Source organism: Varanus komodoensis, unplaced genomic scaffold, assembly GCF_004798865.1.
Source record: "Varanus komodoensis strain SLA01 unplaced genomic scaffold, ASM479886v1 scaffold1, whole genome shotgun sequence".
Lineage (NCBI taxonomy): Eukaryota > Metazoa > Chordata > Lepidosauria > Squamata > Varanidae > Varanus > Varanus komodoensis.
Genome location: NW_025335268.1, coordinates 103,953,110 through 103,976,537, shown reverse-complemented (window position 1 = coordinate 103,976,537; position 23,428 = coordinate 103,953,110). Strand labels below are relative to the sequence as shown.

At 39.5% G+C, this 23,428-nt stretch overlaps 1 protein-coding gene across 3 annotated transcripts in view; it reads right to left on the bottom strand.

Annotated features, from left to right (window-relative positions):
- The window catches only part of HABP2 (hyaluronan binding protein 2), a 42,745-nt gene extending 24,592 nt beyond the window's left edge, over nt 1-18,153 (bottom strand). For all 3 annotated transcript variants that reach the window (XM_044439212.1, XM_044439203.1, XM_044439222.1), the window contains exons 1-2: nt 18,031-18,153; nt 9,402-9,441 (exon numbers count right to left, since the gene is read on the bottom strand). In XM_044439212.1, coding sequence (XP_044295147.1) covers nt 9,402-9,441; nt 18,031-18,099 — 109 coding nt within the window. In that variant the 5' untranslated portion in view covers nt 18,100-18,153. The remainder of the gene's footprint in view (nt 1-9,401; nt 9,442-18,030) is intronic.
- Between the last annotated feature and the right edge of the window lie 5,275 nt (nt 18,154-23,428).

The following is a 23,428-nucleotide window of genomic DNA, read 5'->3' as shown; positions in this document are numbered from 1 at the left end:
ACAGTTATGTCCCAGTGTGCATTCTGTATAGCAGCATAGTCAATTGCAAACGTCTACTCATTGGACTTCTTTATGATTGCATTTAAGCTCTTAGTTATAATTCTTGTATTTATCTGCATTGTTCAGAACATTTTCTGGGAAACATCCACTTACTGTCACCCTCAAAACCCCAGGCTCCTTGCATACTACTGTAAGCTATTGCAACTTTGCATGTGGCCTTCATGCCAGTAGAAATGCCTTGTTAAAATTATATGGATTGCTTCAGGGTCCCAATCCCATCCAGGGCTCTGCTGAAATCATTCTCATAGAATAAAAGTCACATTCAATAAAGTACAGGTAATTATTCTAGTCTTAGTAGCCGAATAAGAGAAGGGACATATTCATGAACAAAGGGAACAAGTGGGAGATTCTCCTTAGCTTTGATCATGGTGCCACATTTCCAATGCAGAGAAACAGATCTTTGTTCATAGTCGTGGCTCTCAGGATACCCATTGACAAATAGCTTTCAGAACAGCAAAGTGAAGATAGATGGCAGTTCTTTCCATAGACTTTTCACAGAAGTAGTTGATTAAGACGGGTCATCCGCTCTTTCCAGCAGGTGTCACTGCAGTTTGTTGGAGCCACTGGTGAGTTTCAAAGAGCAGGTATGGTAATGAGGAGAGTGAAAATGCATACAGGGACACTTTTAAAAGCAATCCCCTAGGGCTGGGCCGATGGCCTGGTGGATAGCGCTTTGCCTTGAACTGATTATCAACGGCATTATCTTAGTTTTCTCAACTCATTCATTCTGTTGCAGCCTTTATCTTTGTTCTTCCTTTGCTTCTGATGAAAAAAAAATACTTTTTTGTACAATGGATGCTTTATATTTCATATTAAAATAGAACCTTCTTTTTTTCTATGCGCCAACCTTAGTTTCTTGACGGTAAAAAAAAAGTTTCACCTCATTTATCGTTATGTCAAGTCAAGACTTCTTTTCTTTGCTCATTATTTCACAAGAGTCGAGTCTTTGCAATATGAAAGTACTGCAGGAGTGCACGCCAGGCTGAGGAATAAGGATCTCATTCCAAGATAAGGCCATTGTCTTCACTGAGCAAATAAAGTTTAATGTGATACAATGGAAAAGAGAAAAACAAAGAAAGCTTTTGCCTGGAGTTCAGGCTTCAAGCTGACTTCACATGGGAGGATTTGCAGAAGTTAGATTTTTCTCTGTTTATTTATTAAACTTTGTATAAGTAAAGACATCTTTGACTCCACATGTCCTTTTAACATCTCCATGTCACCCAGATACTCTACTGTACAGATTAAATACAGTCTTGTCCATTTTCTGAACAATATATCCAATTTTGGATATTCTGAGACCATCTTTATAGTTTCTCCCTCCTGGAGGGATGTCTCCTTAGTTATTATTATTATTTTATCTAAGTGGCCTTGACTGGTTCCCAATAAAATGTTGGGTGACATCATATGAACTAACCACATGATAGTATCAGTCATTCAGAAGTTCTATTTCAGGATGTCTTACACAGTTGTAGGTCTTTCTTTATACTTTTTTGTTTGAAGATTTCTTTTGGTGCATTTGGTCAATTTGATCAGTAATTGCTAATGAGGATTCAGCCACAGAGCTTGCATAAGTAGAAACAACTTTTCATCTGGGTTCAGGCTGTTTAAGTCAGCTAATTTTGTAAGGCTGACTTAAACAGCAAATTTGGACAAATTACTGTGTCTACTTACCGTATTTTTCGCTCTATAAGACGCACCTGACCATAAGACGCACCTAGTTTTTGGAGGAGGGATCCATGGAAAGCTTCCTGATAATCACAGGCACATTCCCCATCACTTCTCCATGGGCTTCATTAAAAGATGGGTTGCCATTTGAAAACACACACCGACCTGTGATTAACAACTCTCACCTGCGCCGGAGGAGGGGAGGCGGAGCAGGGCGCGCCAAGTGCGTGCCGGCCAGGTGTGGTGCAGCCGGGCTGGCAGCATGGTGGTGGTGGTCTTCCGGACGGTGAGGCAGCAGGTCTTCCCGGGTGGTGGGGGTGAGCAGTCCGTCTCTCCGTGTGGCCGGCGGGTTAAAGCCCGCGGCTCCTCCTCCTCCACACCGCTCCCCCCGAGCAGCACAGCTCTCACCTGTGCCGGGGGGGGGGGTGGAGCAGCGCGTGCTGAGCGCGTGCCGGCCAGGTGGTGCCACATGGTGCAGACGGGCCAGCAGCATCCCAGGCGTCGGGCACACACACATTCGCTCTATAAGACGCACAGACATTTCCCCTTACTTTTGAGGGGGAAAAAGTGTGTCTTATAGAGCGAAAAATACGGTAATTTAGATCTAAGTCCATAGTCAAGTACACATGAATTTGAATCATTAAACTCTCTGATAAGAAAGGCTGACAACTAATATATATATATTATGAATGTAATATATTCAATGTTATTACCCTGTACCTATAAAGCAAAATATTCAACTTCCTATAGAGTAAAGTAAGAGTGATCCTTGATATAATATTGATAGCAATTGGATCTCAAATCTGGACTTTACACGTTGACAAAGACACAACAATTGGAAAACATTTATTCTTACTTTGAGTAGACCTATAGAAATAAATGGACTATGCGAATGATTCAGTGAACCTACAATACTATCTCATCTAGGCTGTTGTATTATCAATCAGTATGTATGAATGTGAACACTGGACAGTGAAGAAAGCTGAGAAGGAAAAATGATGAAACTAAAACAAGGTACTAGAAGAGAGCTTTGATAATACTCTGGACCAACAGAAAAATGACTTTCTCTGGAAAGAAAAATGACAAAACTGAAGTTGTCATATTTTGGGTACATCATGCAAAGGCAAGGCTCACTGGAGAGGACAGTAATGCTAGGGAATTTTAAAGGCAGAAGAAGAGGAAGACTAAATATGAGATGGATTGACTACATAAAGGAAGCCACAGTCTTGAATTTACAAGAGCTGAGCAGAGCTACCAAGAATATAATATTTGGGAGACTGTTCATTCAAAGATTTGCCACAGATTATTGACGGCTCATAACAACAACAATTTTGAAGTATGACTAAATCTAAATCAATAATTTTGAGCCAGTATCTATCCAAGTTCCAGTATGGTTTAAATTAAAGGCATTCTCGGGGATTTTTTAAACAGTTCCTTCCAAAGACTAATATTTCTAGTAATATTAATATTTGATCTATGGGTGCCATCCTCCTAGACTACTGTATAACATCCCCCTGCACCAAATTCACTGCTTTTGTTTTAAGTTGTGGAAAATGTAGCAATCAAGTTGCCAGATCATACGCTTGACAAGTCTGGATACCGGCTGCTGAGATGTTCTGGGTTATAGAAGTGACTGCAAATGGTTCGCCTGATGGGATGAGCATTTACATGGTTTAGTTACAATGATGGCAGTTGTTTACACATAGCAGAACCCCACAAAGGCCAGTTTGACTTGGTTCAGAAGCAACAACTAGAGTGGAACACAGCAGCTAGGATTCTCCCTGGAGCACCTGCTATATCCGGATTATAATGCATCCAAAGGACTTCATGGGCTATCTTCGAGCTTCCAAGCCAACGTTGAAGGTTGTTGTTGACATTCAAAGTCTCAAGGACAGGATTCACAGCTGACAGGATCCTTAACTGAACATCTTCCCTACACAAAATTGGCCCGGAACAATCATCCATTGGTCATATTGGCCAATGACCTTACTGGTCATTTCATGAACAACAGAGAGTTACCAACTGGCCTTTTCAGTAGTGGCACCACCCAAGACACCCTCCCAAATGTGTGATTCAAGAGCCAGAACTGTGGCAAGCTCCAAACACCTGTTGAAAACGCATTTGCTCTCCCGGGCTTTCTCTCACTTATAATTGATTATAAAAATGTCCCTGTTTTAGAGCTTTTTTGGGTAATAATGTAAAATTTATTTTACATTGTTTTTATTTTACATCATGCATGTATATTTTTATATTTTTACATGCATGGCTTAGAAAATCTGGGATGTATGGAAGTAGCTTAAATAGATAAAACTTGGACTGTTGGAAATAAAACCACAACTAGTACTACTAATTTGGCAACTGTTTCTTTGTGATGGCCATTGATGGACACACCATAATGACCAGGGAATCTCATTACACCACTACAAATGTTCCTCCTGGAACATGTTCAGTGGTAAGGCTAAAATTGTATTTTATCTCCACTCTACCAAAATATTACCAAATCAGCTCTACTTGTGGTAGCAGATACATATGGAAGGATGACAATAGGCCCTGCATGACAACCATAAAATCTAAACCAGCTCTGAGACAGCATAATGAGGAATTCAGTTTCACTAGGGATTCACTAGAACATCTTATGGTCCTCTCACCATGTTAATGCATAAAATATTCTGAGGAAAGTGTGCCGTAATTCTAAGGCTGATTTCTAAGGTGAAAAAGCAAATAACATGAACTCTGTTCACAATTGTCTTTTCCTTCATTTTTGGGGGCATTTTCCTTTTTGTTTCATTTCTTTGAAATAACTTTGATAATGTTTCAGGATTAGATAATGTGCACACTGACTGATAACCTTTTAGTACAATCCTGATTATTCTTTATCAGAAGTAAAACTTACTCCCTAATAAGTGTATGTATGTATTTATTTATTTGTTATATTTATATCCCACTTTTTCTTTTCCTATGATTTATTTCTTATGATTTTTTATGTTTAGGATTAGAGTATTAGCTTCTGTGTTTACATTTTATGTGGACTATGTCGTAAATCTGGGAAATGACGTTAACTTGAAGTTATCTTTTTATAATGCAATGAAAGGTGAAATGTATTTCCATACTGAGGTGAGCATTCTATCTGCATGGTTAATCACTGATGCAATTAAGAAATCAATTAGTGCTGTTTCATTGTTTGTTACGCTCTTCTTTATTTATTTCTCAGCATTAAATAACCATGTGGATCTTGTTTCTTTTATTTAAGAAGCGCCTCTCTTCCATTCATTTAAATTATTCATAACAAGCCATCGGTTTAGTAAAGTAAAAGCAACATTTGAAAAAAAATCTAAGCACATAATTAATGCACATATTCTGATACATGGGCTTATTTCAACATATTACAAAATCAGAGCCTTCATTCTTTGTAAATGCTGAAAAATCTTAACACATTTAAAGATGCAGTGATCTGACATTTGTCACTGAAAAGTGACTATTACACAAAATTAAATGAGACATCCTACATGTATTTTCAAAGCATAACTTTTGTCTGTGTAGTGCAAAAAGACCCTCCTCTTTACCCCATAGTTGATAGGCAGAGATTGACTTTAAAAGCTTGAAATTGGCTTTGAGGTTTGGATGATCTTTTAAACTGCTTATCCTTTCATCTACATTTTTGTATGTTGCTGGGAGCTGAGAATCAATTAGTGAATTTCTGATCAATATCCGCTGAACTGTTCGCTTATATATAAGGACTCTATTCTAGAGCAAATAACCACCTATGCATAGAGAGCCTCTGTCACATCTCACAATGTGTTATGTGGATGATCTTGGCTTTAACAACTTTCAGAGTTTTCAGTTTGAGATATTCATATTGGATTCCCCCTGTATGTAGGAACACACCTTATACATACATAGCGTTAAGTGCTATAGCTCAGTATTAGCCATTCAGCTTATGATCTTCAACTGATTCATAAATGGTCTGAAGTTAGGAGTGAGCAAGGAAGCAGCCAAGTTTGTTGATAACACCAAATTATGTATGACAGTTGGAACAAGCAGCGATTATGTGGTATCCCAAAAGTATCTTTCCAAACTGGAAGAATAGCCAATATGTGTGAAAGCCTGGGCGGTGCAATGGTTACAACGTTGGACCAAGGACCAAGGTGATCTGGATTCTAGTCCCCACTAAGCCATGGAGCTCATTTGGTGACTTTGGGACAGTCACAGACTCTCAGTCTAGTCAATTCCACAGGGTTGTTGTGAGAATGAAATGGAAAGGAGGAAAATCTGGTAAGCCACTTTGGGCTTCTTGCACGAGAAAGAAAGGTCGGTTACATGTAACAACAACAATGACAGAAATGATTATAATAATTTTTAATGTAAACAAGTATAAAGTTATGCAAGTTAAGACAAAAAAAAAAACCCAGTTTCATGTATTAGATGTTGGGATCTGAACTAGTCTTGACTGACCAAGAAAGAGATCTAGAGGTAGTGGCAGACAGCTCAGTGAAAATGATAATGGAGTGTGTGGCCACTGTGAGAAAGGCAAACTCCATGCTAGGCATAATTTGGGAAGGAACTGCGGGGAAAAGTCTACATCATACTGCCCCTAAACAAATCTGTGGTGTGGCCCCACTTGGACCACTATTCGGTCACTGCACCTAAAAGGGGATTTTGGAAAAAGTGGAGAAAATGGCAACTAAAATGCTCATGGGGCTGCAGCACTTTCCCTTGCAACTTGCAGGGAAGGTTACAACATTTGGAATCGCTAGTTTAGAAAAATGGCTAGTAAAAGGAGATATGAGAGAGGTATGGCTCACAGAAAGTGGATAAAGACACATATTGTTCCTTCTCTCATAATGGAGGCACATAGATCTCCCTCTCATAGATTCATCCCATGAAGCAGGTCAGTAGGAGATTCAGGTTGGGTATCAGTTTAGGTTGCTTTGAACAGGGATTGGAGAAATTCCTGGAGGAGAAGGGAGAGAAGGAGAAGGAGAAGGCTACTAGTCCTGATGACTATATGCTATGTGCCCTATCTGAAGTAAAGGCAGCATCTATATTGCCTTCAGTGCTAAGAAATGTGGGCAGGAGAATGCTGTTTCCTATGGGCTGTTAATTGGTTACTGTGTGGACAGAACGCTGGACTAGATGGATACTTGGTCCAACCCAGAGTGGCTCTTTTTATCTTCTTATGTATAGAATGACTGGAAATGCCTCCCCAGGAGCTCAGACTTTCCCAGCCCTGGGGCAGACCTTCTGTATGCAAAGCAAGTGCTCTGCCACTGAGCTATGGTCCCTTCACCAAACATGAAAGGAAAGTGACTGCCCTACGAATACACATAGCTGAATTGAGATGTCCCCCATACACAAAACTGCAGGATTACTTTTCTCTCTTAAAAAAAGAAAGGGAAGTACAATGCCTTCTTTTGTTCTAAACCTTTCAGCTAGCACTTCACTGCCCTGGATGAAACATACTGTGCATAGAGTTTCCATAACTTTCACAGTAGGAAATATCAGTGAGTGCTGTGCTTCGGGTATTGGATTAGAACTGGGGAGATCTGGCTTGGAGGTGGGTCCTCCTATGGCTTGGCTTGCACAATCTCCTGCATCAGAGAAGAAACGGCAAGCTTCTACTGTGGAGGTCCTGCTCCACGGCTGATGTCTGTCTAGATGTGTCCTGGGTTCCTCCCTCTAACTCCCCAGGGAAAGGAGAATCCCAGGCCAAGGTTAGGTCCTCTTCATCTGCTGAACTTAAGTCCTGGGCCAGGGGCAAGTCCTCTTCCTCTTCTGAAAAGGAATCCTTCAAGATAGCCAGGGCAGGGTGTGAAATTCAGGGGCTTGGTAAGGTGCCATGGAAAATCATATCTATCTTGCTAAGAGACAGGCAAACACTGCACAACTCTTATGTGGGTGCTCTATGTGTTGGTAGAAAAACAGGAGTCACAGTTCAGCTTCTGAATATGATAATACATAGGGCTTAGAACAAATTAGCTAGTTTAAGCTCCAGCTAGGATTGTCAGAAGGACACTATGACAGTGTTGATTGATGACAATTTCCTCCTCACTGGGCCTAGTTGTTGTGGTACTGTTAATTTATTCTATTTAATGGTCTATTTAATTAGATATTCAGGTCCACCTTTTCATTTTGTTCTGCAATAGTGTTGGCATCTGTTAAATCTTAACCTTTGTGACGTGATTTAACATGTTCTTTTCTGAGTTTAGATTTGCCTGGTCTTGTCCGAAATCCAAACACTGGTTTTGCTGGAATTTCCACTATAACTTTCTTTCAGATTTCTATTCTCAGGAGCTTGTGCAAAATTATTCCCCTTTTTCTAGTTATGACAGATAGTTCACCTTGCTGGCTTTTTCCCAATGGTAGTATTTTTTCTGCATTTTCTTTCACAGATTAATTTTATTCATAGACTTATTGTTCTTTCATGCTGACTTGCCCATTTTGAAAGATCTACCGAAGGAAGTACATCAGCAAACCTCTGCTGATGTCTTGGAAATACATGTTTATCAGATGCATGATTATCCAAAAGTAAGTGTGTTGTAGTTGATATTCCGACTAGCAATAGTTGAGCTGCTTATAATTCAGAATTGCTCACTGAGCTCTAAATCCAGGATTATAAACTCATGTAACACTTCCTTTGGGATTTCAAAGTATCTCCAGATTTTTGTACACGCACAGTGCTAAAGTACATCTAGAGAACACAACATGCTTATTTAGTAGCCAACACAAGGCATTGTTATTATTACATGTGCTTTGATTACAACAGTGGATCAACATAGTAGATTCACTAGAGGGTGTGGAAGGAGAAGAGTGACAAAAATGCATCTCATGATTTCTTGTTGTATAGTTTTCAAACATTTGGCAAAAATAGCTAAAGACACAATTCTTTGCATGTTTAGACAGACATAAGCCTTACCACTCTCAGGATTTTCCAGGTCAGTAGCTTTCTTTTAAACATGCAACCTCACACAACCTTGCACAAAAATTTGCACATGTGGGTACCCCTCTCTCTGTGTTTGCATTATGCGATTGCATTATAAGATTAGACCTCTTCATTTCTTTCCAAAATAAAAGGGTTATAGCAACAAACAGTTCAGCATGTGCAGACAGTGGAATTTGTCTTCTTTGTCATGCCAACGCACAGACTGCAGAAATTATGATTTAATTTATAAAGTCAGGCCTTTTATCGATTCAAAAATGAAGAATCTAGTAGATTTGACTTACAAGCAGATTAATTCTGAGTTTTGGTTGACATCCCCAATCCAAAATGCATGCACTTGTTTTAGTGCAGCCTGGGTCCCTAAAACTCTGATCAGCTTCATCCATTGACCCTGTTGACTGGAACTAACAACAACTGGCTGCCCAAGCTTGAGAAAGTCAATTTTAAAGTCACTCTCCACTGCAATGTATTTCTTACTACAGTGAAGTAGAGCCACAATTTTGAGGAAATCTATATTATATTACTAGCATATACTCTTGAGTCCTTTATAAAATTTGTCTGAACCATTCCAAGATAGAAAATAACAAGCAACAGGAGGTAAAATGAGAGAATGAGAGGATTCTTCCTCTGCTTAAAATCAAGTCTATGTTTAACCTTGCTCAATCATGCTGTAGCATCCTTAAACAATAATGCACACATCATGAAATATTTGTCACAAAGGAAAATATGTACTGATTACCAGTTTGTGGATCAAGCCATGATGTCAGGATACCAGAAAGCTGCATGAAGAAAACAAAACAAAAATAAAATAAAAAGGACTTTTATAATGTTATATAAAAAGCATGAGACTTACAAATGTCTGAGAAATTATTTTAAGGGAGGGAACAAACAGCAATTAATTTTGAAAATCTAGTTTGAATTATCTAAAAATGGAAGTGTCTGAACATTGTAATTAAAATGTGTTGTATTTTTCAAGGATATATTTATGTACAACTATTTACAGTATATACTGCTCTCTTCATCTAAAATACAAAAACAATTCCCAAAATAAATAGGATCCATCAAGTCTTCCTGCCAGATATGGAATATGGAGACCTAGGAAGGGAGGCTTAGAAGAACTTTTTTTAGCAATAACCACCAATATGTTTTGCCTTTATGAAACTCTTATGCAGAATTCATTCTCCAAGGGCCTAAACAGCACCATCCACCACATGAAAGAGAATTATCAGCCAGCCTGAGGGAACTCCAAAATTTACAGAAGTGCAAAAATAATTTAGGCCTGGAAAATACTCATAAACAGCTCAAAATGGGCAGTGCAAATTCATCTGGCAAGGAATGACTGTGGGAAGAAAATTAGGGAAGAAAGGAAAAGAGCATCTTGGAAAGATAGTATTGCTGGAACTCTGGACCACTCCACAGTGCAACATTTTGTGGCAGATCTTGCATGTGTATAATAGATATAACAACAGTCTAGTGGACTAGACTACTCTTGAGGTCATCCGCTCCATCTTCATAATACTGTATTCTTTTTCTTTCTTACAATTTAAAGTGTGCTATTTTGCCATTTTCTTTTCCCTCCTTTGGCCTGTTATATTCTACATAGCCAGAAGAGGGAGGGCTTGCCTTTCAATGGAAGTGAAAATATATATTGGTATTTATTTATTTCACAAAAAATAATTGTTTCTACTCTCCAGTATGGATAGAAGCCTCATATTATCCAAGGACTAAAATGACAAAAAATCTGTACAGAAAGCAGAAACATCTTTTATTTACAAGTTAGAGAAAATTCACAGGAAGCTTATTTTGGGTACTTCGTATGCATCTTTAGAAAGAAAAAAATCCTCATAGCTAGCTGAGGGATAGTGCGATTTGTAAGACTTTTTTTCCTGCCTACACATGCATAGATCTGTTCCCTTAAAATACTTCCTTCCAAAGTCAACAATAACATTTTTAGTTCAAAAGTGCAAGACGAGGCTGTTTTGAAAATGATTTGCATAACATTCATGAACCTGGAGTCTAAACTGAATATTTTGAAATTTCATTGAAAATGGCATAATTTGACATTTCCCCTGATAACTTTGTGTGTGTGTTTTCCAAATCACATTGCTCTTGAGCTAAAGGATGCCAGATATTATAGCTAGTGTTACGCCCTTTCTTAAATCTGAAAGTTGTCTATATTTTTGTCTGCAGGATGCAAACAGATAAATATAACAACACTGAGAGCAACTGTGTTGTTTCCAGGGTTATTCTATTCAGTCAGCTAATATATTTCCATGCTGCCCTTTTCCAAGACATCACACCACATGGAAGTCAAAAATTTCCTACTATTTCTGACCTTTTTGAATGCTGAATGCACAAGTTTATGGCAACACTGCCGGGACAGAGGTTCCTTAAGGCAGCCTTTCCCAGCCTGTTGCCCTCCTGAAAACAATCCCCATCATCCTCAGTCAGCACAGCCGTAGGCATTGCTCTCTGGGAATGACCTAAGTCACCATTCCACAGATTTATAAGGCACCGCATCGGTGAAAGCCATCTTACAAAATGTCCAGCTGTGTTGCCTGCTGCATGTAGACTAGAGTAAGAATCTTTTGGGAGGGGAAAAAGGCTACATGTGTAACCTATAAAACTTTAAATACTTTAACATGCAGAGAAATTCCCCTAGCACTTCCACAGCTCTAAGTCTGTGTCATCTTATTAAAAATCTGTAATCATTTAGTCAATGTGATAGTTTAAATACATTGACCCTTTGAACATTGCTTAATGTTATGACCTTTTGCTGGAGTACTGGTCTTCTGGAGCCCTTACACTGAAATCTCTTGAGAATAAAATTGGTAACATCTTAGATTTTATTGCTGATTCATTGCTTTAAATTTTATTGCCAGTATTACTGACAAGTGAGATTTGCTTCCTAACCATGTTTCATTCAAGGATAATAATGGATAATTATGTTTGTTTATTTGAAATTACAGGTGCATTTGTTCTACTAGAATTAGATTGCAGGAATAAGAATTGATTTGCAAAAAAGGAAAATAGATTGACACTTCTGGTGGATTTCTCTCCAGCACTGTCACTGCTAATAGAGAAATTGCTCCTAGACTGAATAGACCCTTAGCAAATGCTTACATTCTGGGCTGAACAAACTTCTAGCTACTACAACTCAGAGTTACAGTAGATGAACCTTTTCAGATGTCATCAATTCCCCTAGAATTCTTTAAAAACGTCTAGCAGTTTAGGACAAGATGGTCACAGCCCACTAGAGACAAGATTAACTATTAAGCTGCTGTGTACAGGAATATTCTGTATAAGGGGAAATGGATATTTACTTTGAGGTTTGTAAAGGACTTACTGCTTACTGGTAGTTCTGAAGAAGTGATTCTCCTACCATTCTTGGAGAACACAAACCTAGATATCATTGGATAATTATCTTTCTACATCCAAGGGCAAAGAAACTGCTCCAGCCTCAGAGCTTAAAATCCATTTTTCAATCCTCATCCCCTTAGCAATGGATGAGGAAAGAACTGCTCCAACCCCCTTTCCAGGGTCAGGAAATCAGCTTCAGAGAGGGGGTAAAGGGACTGGGATGGAGGGATGCCACCAGCTTATGGCACTACCAGCTCCTTCTTGCTTCCTCCAAAGTCCTCAGCCAGATAGCCAAAAGCAGAGTGGGAGATGCAGGGAGGCAAAGATGATAAAGAAATAGCTTAATATCCAGGCCTTAGAAGCTCACTTTCTCCTCACCCTTCCCTTAGTCCTGTTATAACAGCACCTGCCTGTCAGCAGACTTTCTTCTAGCTAGCTGATCCCTAACTGTCTGCTCCTTAACTCTCAACTCTTATTTTCCAACTGCTCTTTTCCACCCATCTTCATCCCCAGCCAATCAAAAAAGAATTTACCTGATCCAGGCCCACCTAAAAGTATTGCAAGCAACTGTCTCCCTGTTTGTCCCTGCAGAATGTCACCAAGCAGCTTCAACACAGACTTCAACGCTCAGCTTCAAGGCTTCACTGATATTTTAAAAACACCCAGAATATTTACAGAGTAAGAACAGTTACGTATATCCTAGTCATTTCTTCACACATCGAAGAAATGGTAAAATATTGAAAGACTGAAAGCAACTTGGCAGGGCAATTTAATGCTATATATATTTCTTTAGAAGTAATCCTTATTTGTTTTTTATTAGCCTGCCTCCATCCAAATTAGACTACCACTTCATTCCTTTCCTTCTTTTTTTCTTTGAACATTTCTGAGCATTCATTTTATTACCAGGCAGTTGCATAGAAATATAGAACAAAAATTGTCCAAAATTGTTCTGAGCAAAAGAACAAGGAGGGGACAAACTGTTGCATGATTGATCTCTGTGTGTCAGGCTACTGGTTAGGGCTTATGAAAAGATGGCAAGAAGTATGCGACCGATGAAACAAAGCTCACCAAAAATCTACAGAGCTACAGTGAAACAAAATGTTTCATTGATGGACTCATTTTCCCTGACTAAGACAGCCTTGCAGAAATTCCCCATGCCTAGAGTAGTGGGATTCAAAGCGTGAGAACATTCACAGAGCTTTAAATCCCACACTGTGGCTGGAGATAAGGTAAGTGTGGATCCACTGCCAGTTCTCCCTCCTTCACCGCTCTCCAATCTTTGTAATTGGATCATGGCCCCAGGTATATCACAGAGCAAGCAGAGAACAGCATGGCTGGGGAGGGAAAGACCCAAAGGAGCTGTTGCAGATTATCTTATCCAGCATTAGCCCTCGCATCTCTTCAGCCAGCCATGGAGGCTCAAGCACATTAGGAATTGTAGGACTTCTTTCTGTCCAAATACTCCCAGCATTTCACTCATAACAAGCACATATTTTCCAGAATGAAAAAGAACAGTGTAAACAAAGAAGAGAGCTATGGAAGAAGAAGCTCAGTTAAAACAGATTTACATTTCTGCTCCAACCATTCCTGGTCTTGGTGATAAAAGGACAGAGGAGAGGGGCTCCTTCTGTCTGAATTTTGACATCAGGGTAATCCTGACCGGTAGGTTCAGTGAACCAATTGCTTCAGATAGCAGATACTGGGGAGGACATGAGAGCATGGCTGGCTCAGAAGTTCTATCTAATACAGTGCTCTGTCTACACAGTGGCCCACCAGTTGCCAGTGGGAAGTCCACAGGTAGAACTGGCAGTCATGAGCTGTTCCACCTTAATTTCTTAGCTGTTCTTCTCTGTCAGGCATCAAAAGCATGCATGCTACATAATCTGTCCTGGGCCTCCTAAACCAACTTGCTTCTCCAGATGGAGTGGGAAACACTATCCCAATTGGAAATAAGCCAAGCAACTTCTGTACTTGGGATAAGGAAAAGGCAACATTCTGCTCCTTGTCTCAGGTCCCAAAATGCCTTGGATCAGCCCTGCCTGACACTACTGAGGGCACAGGAAGCAACAAATCAGAGTAGGTCCAAGACGTGTTGCTACCTAAATTAACCCCAAAGAGTGCTTCCCTGCCCACACTGGAACATGTTTCCTCAGAGCTTCTCTAAAGTAAAATCTGCCCTCTAAAATCAGCTCTCAAGGTTAAGCTATCCAGTGCTGGATGGGGCCAAAGTAAACATACCAGCATTTTGTAGATTAAGAGTTCAATCCTATTTGGAGCAGGTACATCATGGAAATTATTGGAGCCCTGTGATTTTTGGAGTCCACATCCAAGGTTCTGTGTCCTTGTAGACCCCAAAGGCCAGGACCTCAGCCCATCCCCTTGACCCTGGTGTGGAAAGGACTGTACCAGCTGCCTGCCACTTCTGACAGAAAGCAGATAAGTCCTGCAAGGTCAATCTGAGCAGAGCTGCCATGATGATTCCTTAAACACAGTTCTTATTCTTGAACTACCTGGAATGGCCCAGTACTCCCTTTTTGCTGTTTACTACTGCCTCTTTGAGGTTTAACAACTTCTTCCCCCTTCCCCTGCCAAAAGCACTTTTTATAGGTGCTGAAGTAATGAAATGGTTGTTTTTAAAATCCTGTGAATAGTAGGGCTGCCAGGTCTCAGATTTTGCCCCTCTCTTACTCCTCTCTTGTTCTACAGAGACTGTACAGCATTTCAGATTGCACCATCTCAGCTGAGTCCATGCGCTTGGTCTCTTCTCCAGGCCAGATTCCATGTACAGACAGGACAGCAAAGCCTGTTCAGTCACCATTGCAAAGGCAGGTCCTCCAATGAGTCTGACATATGATTTTTGCATCATCACACATTTTTCTATCTGTGCTGAGAATGCAGGTTATGCAGCTCGACTTAAAGCTTATGGAAACCCATTAAGCCTCTTTAGCTGTAAGGGAACTCTCATGCTTCAGGGCATATGCTGATTGCCTTCAGGGGTCAGAAAGAATTTTTCACTCTCTGAGAGATCAGTGCAACATTTGCTAATGCATCTAGCTAAGGCATTTTGCAATCCTGTAGCTTCAGGCAGACCCAGGCCCATCCTGTAAAAAGAGCATCTCAGGTTCCCTTGATCAATGAACTATGCTGAATTGGCAACTTGCTTTTCCTCCCTAGAGGCTAACAGGTTACAGTGCAGCAGAAGTGAAGACGTTTTCGTGCATGCACAGAACAGATGTTTGGTAGATCATGCAAGTGTTAAGGGCTCACACATTTTATTAATTTGTATGGAGGATATACAGTACTTAGAACCCTAAAAAAATTAGGCCAAACTAGATGCATGGGGCAATTCTGTGTATGATTTATTTATCTATTTATAAAATTTGTATGCCGTCCAATTACTAACATCTCTAATTAGTAGAGACTAATTAACAATTAGTCTCTAATTAACAATTACTAATGTTAAAGATGTATTCACCCATTCACAGTTAAATCACTTTTAACACTTTTGCAAGCACAACTTTTCCATCAGGTTGTCTATTTGATCCTCCTCCTCCACATCTGAGACTTTTGGCTATGATGAGGTTTATTAAAATCTCACAACCTTGCACAATAATTTGCACATATTTTTATATGCATTTTCATATGCGTGGACATTCACATGCATTTCCTTAATGTACTCCTTTTCTGCATGCATCCTCCCCTAACATGTGTCTCTTGCATGGCATTTGGTTTCACGACCCAATGTTGCATGCAACATTCCCTAATGTATGGATTTTAACACAAATCTTGATTGGAGAACTACACTGCAAAATTCAGAGAGGTGTGAAAACTGAAGAGTAATTGCAGACTTGTTTACATATTAACTTGAGAAGTGCAACTTGTCAGTTTGTATTAACATGGGAACAGAATGAATGTATCCCCTTCTTTATTTTTTACACACATAGGGGCATGCAGGGCAGGGGAATAAAACTTCCATTCTCCTGCTTAATTTTGCAGACTGAAGGCGCTAGCATTTTTCTCCATGTCCAGCTCTCCTTTATGATCACAGCCAAGCTACTGAAATTCTGGCAGCCTCATTAGGAACCAGCTGATGCTTCTGGACTGTCTTCAATGCAAGCTCACACAGAGTGCATTACAGTACCCTAATCTGCAGTGTGTACAGCAGGAATGGGCAATCCTTTTTGCTGTTGAGGATTGATTGTGGCACTGGATAGATCTGAGGCTGCGCACGTGTGTGCACCTTGATGCATGAACACCCGTAGAGGAAACTTACCTTCACTCTGCCCCGAAACTCACACTTATCCATGCTGTTATACACAGAGCAGCCTTGCTGCATAAGGATTGCATAAGAAATTAAAGTCTCACCGCAGCAATCCAAATGAAGACTGGTGTTCCCAGTGCAACTATTGGTGCTGGGGAAGGAGCAACCTCAGTGCATGGACATCACTGAAGTGTGCGGAAAAAGGGTTCTCTCAGTGATCCTGATGAATATCGTTGTCCCGCAACCCATAGCAGGGCTGAAACCCTGATCTTTTCACAGTGTCCAGCTGATGGGCAATGGCTACCCAAGCTGCATACATGAACTGAGAGTTGTTCAAGCTGCAGCAGGAATGACTTGAGGCCGGGTCAGATTCCTAGGAAAGGATATTACTACCTGAGCATCCATGCGCAGGTCAGATTTAAGAGGATCCTAAGAGTCAATCTGGCCTGAACCCTGCAAGAAACTCATTGTGGGGCTTCGGAGACCACAATTCACCCTTGCCCCCCAGCACATCTGAGAAACAGATTGAGTGCACTGACTTGTCTTGTCACTCTGACACCTTGCCCTGTTCTACAGCTCAGGTTCTGCACTGCCATGCCTTCAGTTTGGTCTCAAAGTGCTCAGTTTCCAGTATGGGGAACTGACCTCGGATACTAAGTTAGAAGCCTGCTGCTTCTGGGGAAATACAATCCTGTCCAGACCATAATGCTCCTACTTCTAGACAATTAATTTTTCAGCCAACAATACTTCCACCTTGTCTAGAATACACTTCAGTTTGCTTGGCTTCACCTAGAATACCAGTAGGTATTCCATAACATTTAGAAATATGTACCGGGCAGAATTCAGCTGCGATGTTGTGTTTCTCCACTGTGAAGGTTCACAATGCAATAGCTACTTTCCAAATGTTCAGTCAAGCAGAGTGAAGACCTCTTCTCTCTCTTCCTCTCTCTCTCTGCCCATTTTGGTGGCCTCCCCATTCCCCATGAATCGAGTGGAAGTACATGCTTTATCCATTTCCCTGACCCTCCTTATCCTGCAGTTTCTGGCATAGTAAAAATATGTAGCCAAAAAAGTCATAATATTTTTTTGCGTGTAGCCTCATAACAACAATGTGTTTAAAATTTGCCATGGAACAATCACAACACTATATCCCCTCATATTTATTTCAAGAAGTTCCTATTAATTATTATAAAACAACTTCTTATTTAAAAAAAAGCCCTCAAGTTCTAGCGTGTTCTTTCTTGGTGACATCAGAACTGCATTGCATAGCAACCTTAATGAATTTTCTGAGGAAAAAAATATTCTCCCTCCCTCCCTCGCTCCCTTTCTTAACAATATTTGCATGAAATTTGGATTCCAGCTAGCAAGGTGTATCCTTCCACAACTTGCTCATGGGAAATAAATTAGCATAGGTCCATTCATGGATACAGTCTCTTTTTCCTCTCAGTTTGAACAGGGAAAGAAAGGACATTATGGAAGGGACAGGAAATAAAATGGCCAAAGTCAAACATGTGTTTCCTAATTTTTCATGGTTAAAATGTCCAGTCCCTTTTCAAGCAGACTCTTTCTTTCTGTGTTCTTAGCAGAACATGTATTTCTTGTAATGTTCTGATTAAGCATGTAAAATTCCAGGCTAAATACATCCCTCAATTGCTGGCATAATGCTCAGCATTGCCAGTAGTCTAATACAGTTATGATGTAATTTCATCAACCTATTTCAGTTAGACATTTAAATAGCTGTACTTACACAAACAGGAGTATTCCCAAGAAAGATAATCAGAGGAAAGACTGGTAGATAGACAAAACAAATGAACATCGTATTTTAACACAGATTTCTTCTGTTTTGTGAATAAGACTTTCCCTGTTTGGTGATTTTTTCCCAGTTAAGTCAACCTAAATAGTCAAAGAACAAGTTTGCGCCTTGCAAATTATTAACTCCAGTTTCAGTTTTCATCATCCTGATCCAGAAAGTAACACTGCCAGATTTTTTTTCAAAGTGAGTCTTCTTAGAGACAAATGTTGAGGGAGAAAGCATCACCACCCTCATCACTGCATTTTCTCATTTGCTTTCTTTATAAAGACTCAAGAAAATTGCAATACAATTAAAACATATAACATGTAAAACAATTTTAAACAGCTAAAGCAATGAGCAATCAAGTACTATGAACAGCCATGAACAATCTAACAGATGCATTAATTTGTCATGATTTATTTCTTTCATTTGGATGGATTTGGTTTCAGTACGTTGACTGGAGTTGTTTCTACTCACCATATTTTATTGGTTAACTATTGTCCTTGGTCTAAGACACAATCCCACTAATATTAAGCCCTTCTTTTACTTGTCAAATTATAATTTCAAAGCATTTATTTATTTATTTATTCTCTCCTTTTCTGTTGACACTGAATATTTAGTATGATTAAGGCTGTGATCCTATACCCACACAATGATCTTTTATTAGCTTCACAGTTTGCATTGGAGGTATGAAGAATCATGCAACTTCTGCAGGATTGTTAAAGGGTATAAAATATTTCCCTTTTTGCTTAATAATGTTAAACATAGATAGATGACAGATGACAAAGGATAGAATGAAAAATGTAATTTTTGCATTTCTTTCTCCCACTTTGTATAGAATCAAATATTTGCTTTTTGAATTTAATGTTGTCAATGATTATGAAAGTGAAGCTGATGCTAAAGAATGTATGGTTGGCTACATCATAAATTTGACATTGTTTTGTTGATTTGATTGCACTTACTTTTCTACAGCTCATGGGGAATTCATGACAGCCTACATAGGCTTCGGCGAATGGGGCGACATAGAAATTTTTAAATAAATAAATAAAATAACACCTTTTAATTAAACATTTAGTGAAAATATCAAAGAGACATTGCTTCTACAGTAAGTAGAAGCATTGGCTGGTCTACGGGCCATCCAAAGCCAAATAAGTAACAATTTGCTGTACTTCCACAGGACCATTCCAAAGATCCCAAGGCTGTTCAAATGGCTGACTAATAAATCAGGTTGCGAAGATCCTAATGCAACAACTAGATTTTAGGAATAAGTCATGCCAGACTAGACTATTCCCCCATCCCCTTTTGTGGATAGAGTTCACAGAAATGCCATGGTCATAGAGTATATCTTGATTTCTGCAAAGTGTTTGACACAGACTGTCATGATATCCTTTTTGACAAGCTTGTAAGGTGGACTAACACATGTTTGAGCAACTTGCTGAGTGCTTACTAATGGTTCTGCATCAACCTGCAGTGGAGTCTCAAGAGGAATGTAACAAGGTCTGTGTGGTTCACTTTTCAATGAAAGACAGGGATTAGGGTAGAGACAAGGTGCTTATTAACGTTTCTGAAGCCATGAAGTTGGGAAGAATGGCTATTTTCAAAAGTCCAAAACAATCTTCCTAGGTAGGCACACTGGGCTGAAACCAACTAGATGAGATTTAGCAGAGTTAAATGTAAAGTCCTGAATTTAGATGGAGAAAACAAAGGGTATTCTATAAATGAGGGATGCCAGGCTTGGCAATAGCACTTGAAAAAAGGATCTAAGTGTCCTAGTTAATCCCATGGTGAACATAAACTGTAATACAACTGCCAAAAAGTAAATGCATTCTTAGGCTGCATTAACGTCCAGATCATAACAAGCAACAGTTCCACACTCTTCTGTACCAACCAGGTCACATTTGGAATAATGTGTTAAGTTCTAAGTGTCACTTTTTAAGAAGGACAATGACAAATGGAAGCATGCCCAGAGAAGGGTGATCCGATGGTGAGAGGCCCATGAGTAACTGCTGAAAGTGAGGACAGCATTAGAGATGGAGACATGAATCTTTCATTTGATGCTCCAAATCTCAGGGAGATCTTCTCCTCCACCATCTTGCCTTCCTAGGGACTTGCTGAAGTAAAATTACAGGGGCCCTAATGATCTCTGTTGCATCTGGATTATGCCCACATGTGCTTCGCTTCCTGCTGCCCACCTTTGAATCTTTTTTTCTGAGATCAAATGCTCTCCCTTCCACTCTCCATGTATTCCTTTTTACAAATATGACTGTCCTTAAGGGACAGTCCTTTAAAAACACACACATGGAAAGAGAGAAAGAGAGAGTGACTTTTAGATTGAAATTAGCATATTCAAATTAGTGCTCTGGAGGGCAGAGCTCTGACTCTTAGGGAATAGATTAATGAGAGAGCTCTGTTCAGTTTCATTTATTCAGTATTAGTGATGTTATCATGGAGGAACTTTCAATGTGCTTCTGAGGAACCTTATAATTACACTGGATACATTCTGTATACCATTGGCATAGAACATCTTCGTCCAACCCAGTTCCCTCTAGACATTTTGGATTACAAATACCACCAGTCCTGGGTGACATGACCATCTGGAACACATTAGGTTGGGGAAGGATGGTATGGAATAAAATGGTTCTTCTGTGGTGTTGGAACTCCTAAAAATCCCAACCTTTCCACTGGCAAAAACAAGACACTGGACCATTAGGTTGATGCAACATGTCCATATTTATGTTCTTGCCCATACAGCACTTAACACAGGCATGTTTACATAAAGGTGCACTTCTTTCCCTATAATATAGATTTCTTTGGATTTTTAGTGTCACAAAAGTTTTTGTAAATACAGGAACTTTCTCCAGTTAGGAAGACTGAAAGATAAAAGGCATGTAATAAAGAGCAGCTTTATGTAATCTGTCCTTGACTCAGATGAGGTGTACTAAATTTTAATAGAGCCCTGATTCATCAGATCTCAAACAGAATTAAAGTATGGACTGGATCCTAATAACAACGTGCTTTATACCCATGAAAGATAAATTAAAGGATGCAAAACTGCTATTGACAAACATTGATTATATGTACTTTGAAGGACTTTGAAGTTGTGCCAGATGCATCTTGTCAGCCTCCAAAGTTTTCTTTAAAATCTCATTGCATAAGGCTTTTACTTTTTAATTATTTTTTCACAAAGTCTTTGATCAAGTGAAATGTAGATCATATTTGGATGCTGCCACTTCCTATGCTTTATATTAAGATGTACCCTTCTGCATCACTTCACAGTGATGCAAAAGTTACACAGTCCTTAATAAAATTAATCTGTTCTGCTGAGACCTATTTTTTAATTCGGTTCCTCAGATATATGGGCCAAATTTATCACACTACACAGATTTTGCACCACCAAGGCAAGCACCAGACTCATAAATCAGCCAAACTGGATTGCACATCAGGAGAGAAACTGGATCTACAAAATTCTTGGGTGAAATTACTCTTAGCCATTCATACCATATTATTTCCAGGACAGAGGATGGAAGTTCCCCAGTCCTGATCTATCAGACTGCGCTGTCAAACAAAAATAGAAACCCAAGTCAAATGACTGGAAGGGTGAAAATATTCGGAACAAAATTAGTTAATACTGCACTGGGATTTAGCCACATGATATCCTGCTTGTGAGGAGTGGAGCAGCAAACTGAAGGAACATTCCCAAAGAAGCTGTTTGTCCAAAGATTTGAAGTTGCAGTTTTTTGTAAAATGAGACTCTCTTACCTGGGTGCACTTGGAACAGTGCAGCCCAAACATGAGCTCATCGCATTTTGACCAAATGTGATAAATCAGGCACCTCAGGTAGTGAGTCTGTTCAGCCAAAATTCTGTTTGACTGCTTGTCACTACTCAGCTTTGGTTCTGTGAAAGAGCAGCCATTTCAGTGCCTAAATCCTGAATGCATAATCTTGTGCTTCTTTCCTATTAGCATCACTCACACCTGCATCTTCGTAGGAATCAATATGACAGCATAAATGAACTCAGTTAATTCTTTCAGAAAATGATGCACAGGCTCACCGCTCTGTTTCATACAACTTACCCTCAAAGGATGCTCAGCCCCATAGAATCAGATGCCAGAGAAGGAACTAAAAGAAACTTGAAAAAAAGAAGAAACTGTGAGGAAACCTAATATAGCACAGACCACTATGAATTAAACAACATCCTAGAAATCTTCACACAATAATTGATTTGCTCATTTGTACTTCTTTCTATTCTTTAATCTTTCAGCAGGGCCTCTCTCCTCCCTCCATGCTTTTTAAACATTCTGTGTTCATCTGTTGTCTACAATATTGTTTCTGATCTCTCTCCATTCCATCAGTCATTTGTACACAGAGACTAGTCCATGCGCTCTGGCCTCCTTTTCTAATGACTAAAAAGACATTCACAAAAACTAATCACCTAGAATGAGCAATTCACATTGCTGTAAGTGTCTCTTTGATTTATTAAAGAATCTGCATAAACCATTCCTTTCCAAACACCTGAATGAAAGGACTGTGAGAACATGCCACTGTGTTTGCTTAAGAACGGCTCAGCTAAAAAAGAAAGGAGAATTATATCACACGGAATGTCTCCTAAATTTAACATTGTCAAAAGCTTTCCTTGAACAAATAAAATAACTGCTGGGATTGAGTGCATAACTTTTTATGGTCTGTAGGGTTAGAGAAGTACTCCCTAGTGCTCTTCCGGTGTTTCAGACTACCATGCTGGATGGGGCACATGGAATTTGTAGTTTAAAACATCTGGAGGATGCCAGGTTGGGAAGGCAAGTTTAGAGGAAATACTAGGTAGCTCCACATCTAAATGATGGTAGGTTTACTGCTCTACATGTATGGCTACAGTGTCTTCTATATGGCATCTAAAACAATTGAGCCTGGCATTATCAACCCTTTGCTTTGCTGGTGGCTGAAGTTTGCCAGGCTGGATAGGTTAGCAATGAAATTAAGATTATGGTTGGAGGATATCACTTACCATTAGAAATGCCACATGAATAGTTCTCTCAAGCCACTTAAGCACTTTCTTCCCTGTCCAGACGGTTGATCTCATCAGCGAGCACTGATTTTCCCAGTTCATGAGCAAACATGAACACGGTTCTTCATTTTACCTTTTCACCATGTTTACTCATATGAAACCCGGTAAACTCCCTCTTTCTGAGACTTCTCCCCTTTCCCCAAATGCGACAGTTGCTACAAGTAGGACAGTGATATATGGACTACTAATCAATTAAAACTATTCAGTCAAGGGTTGATTAAAACCTGAGTACCACTTCTGGGAATAGGCTTCATCATGAAATAAAAGGTACACCTAAATAATTCAACCAG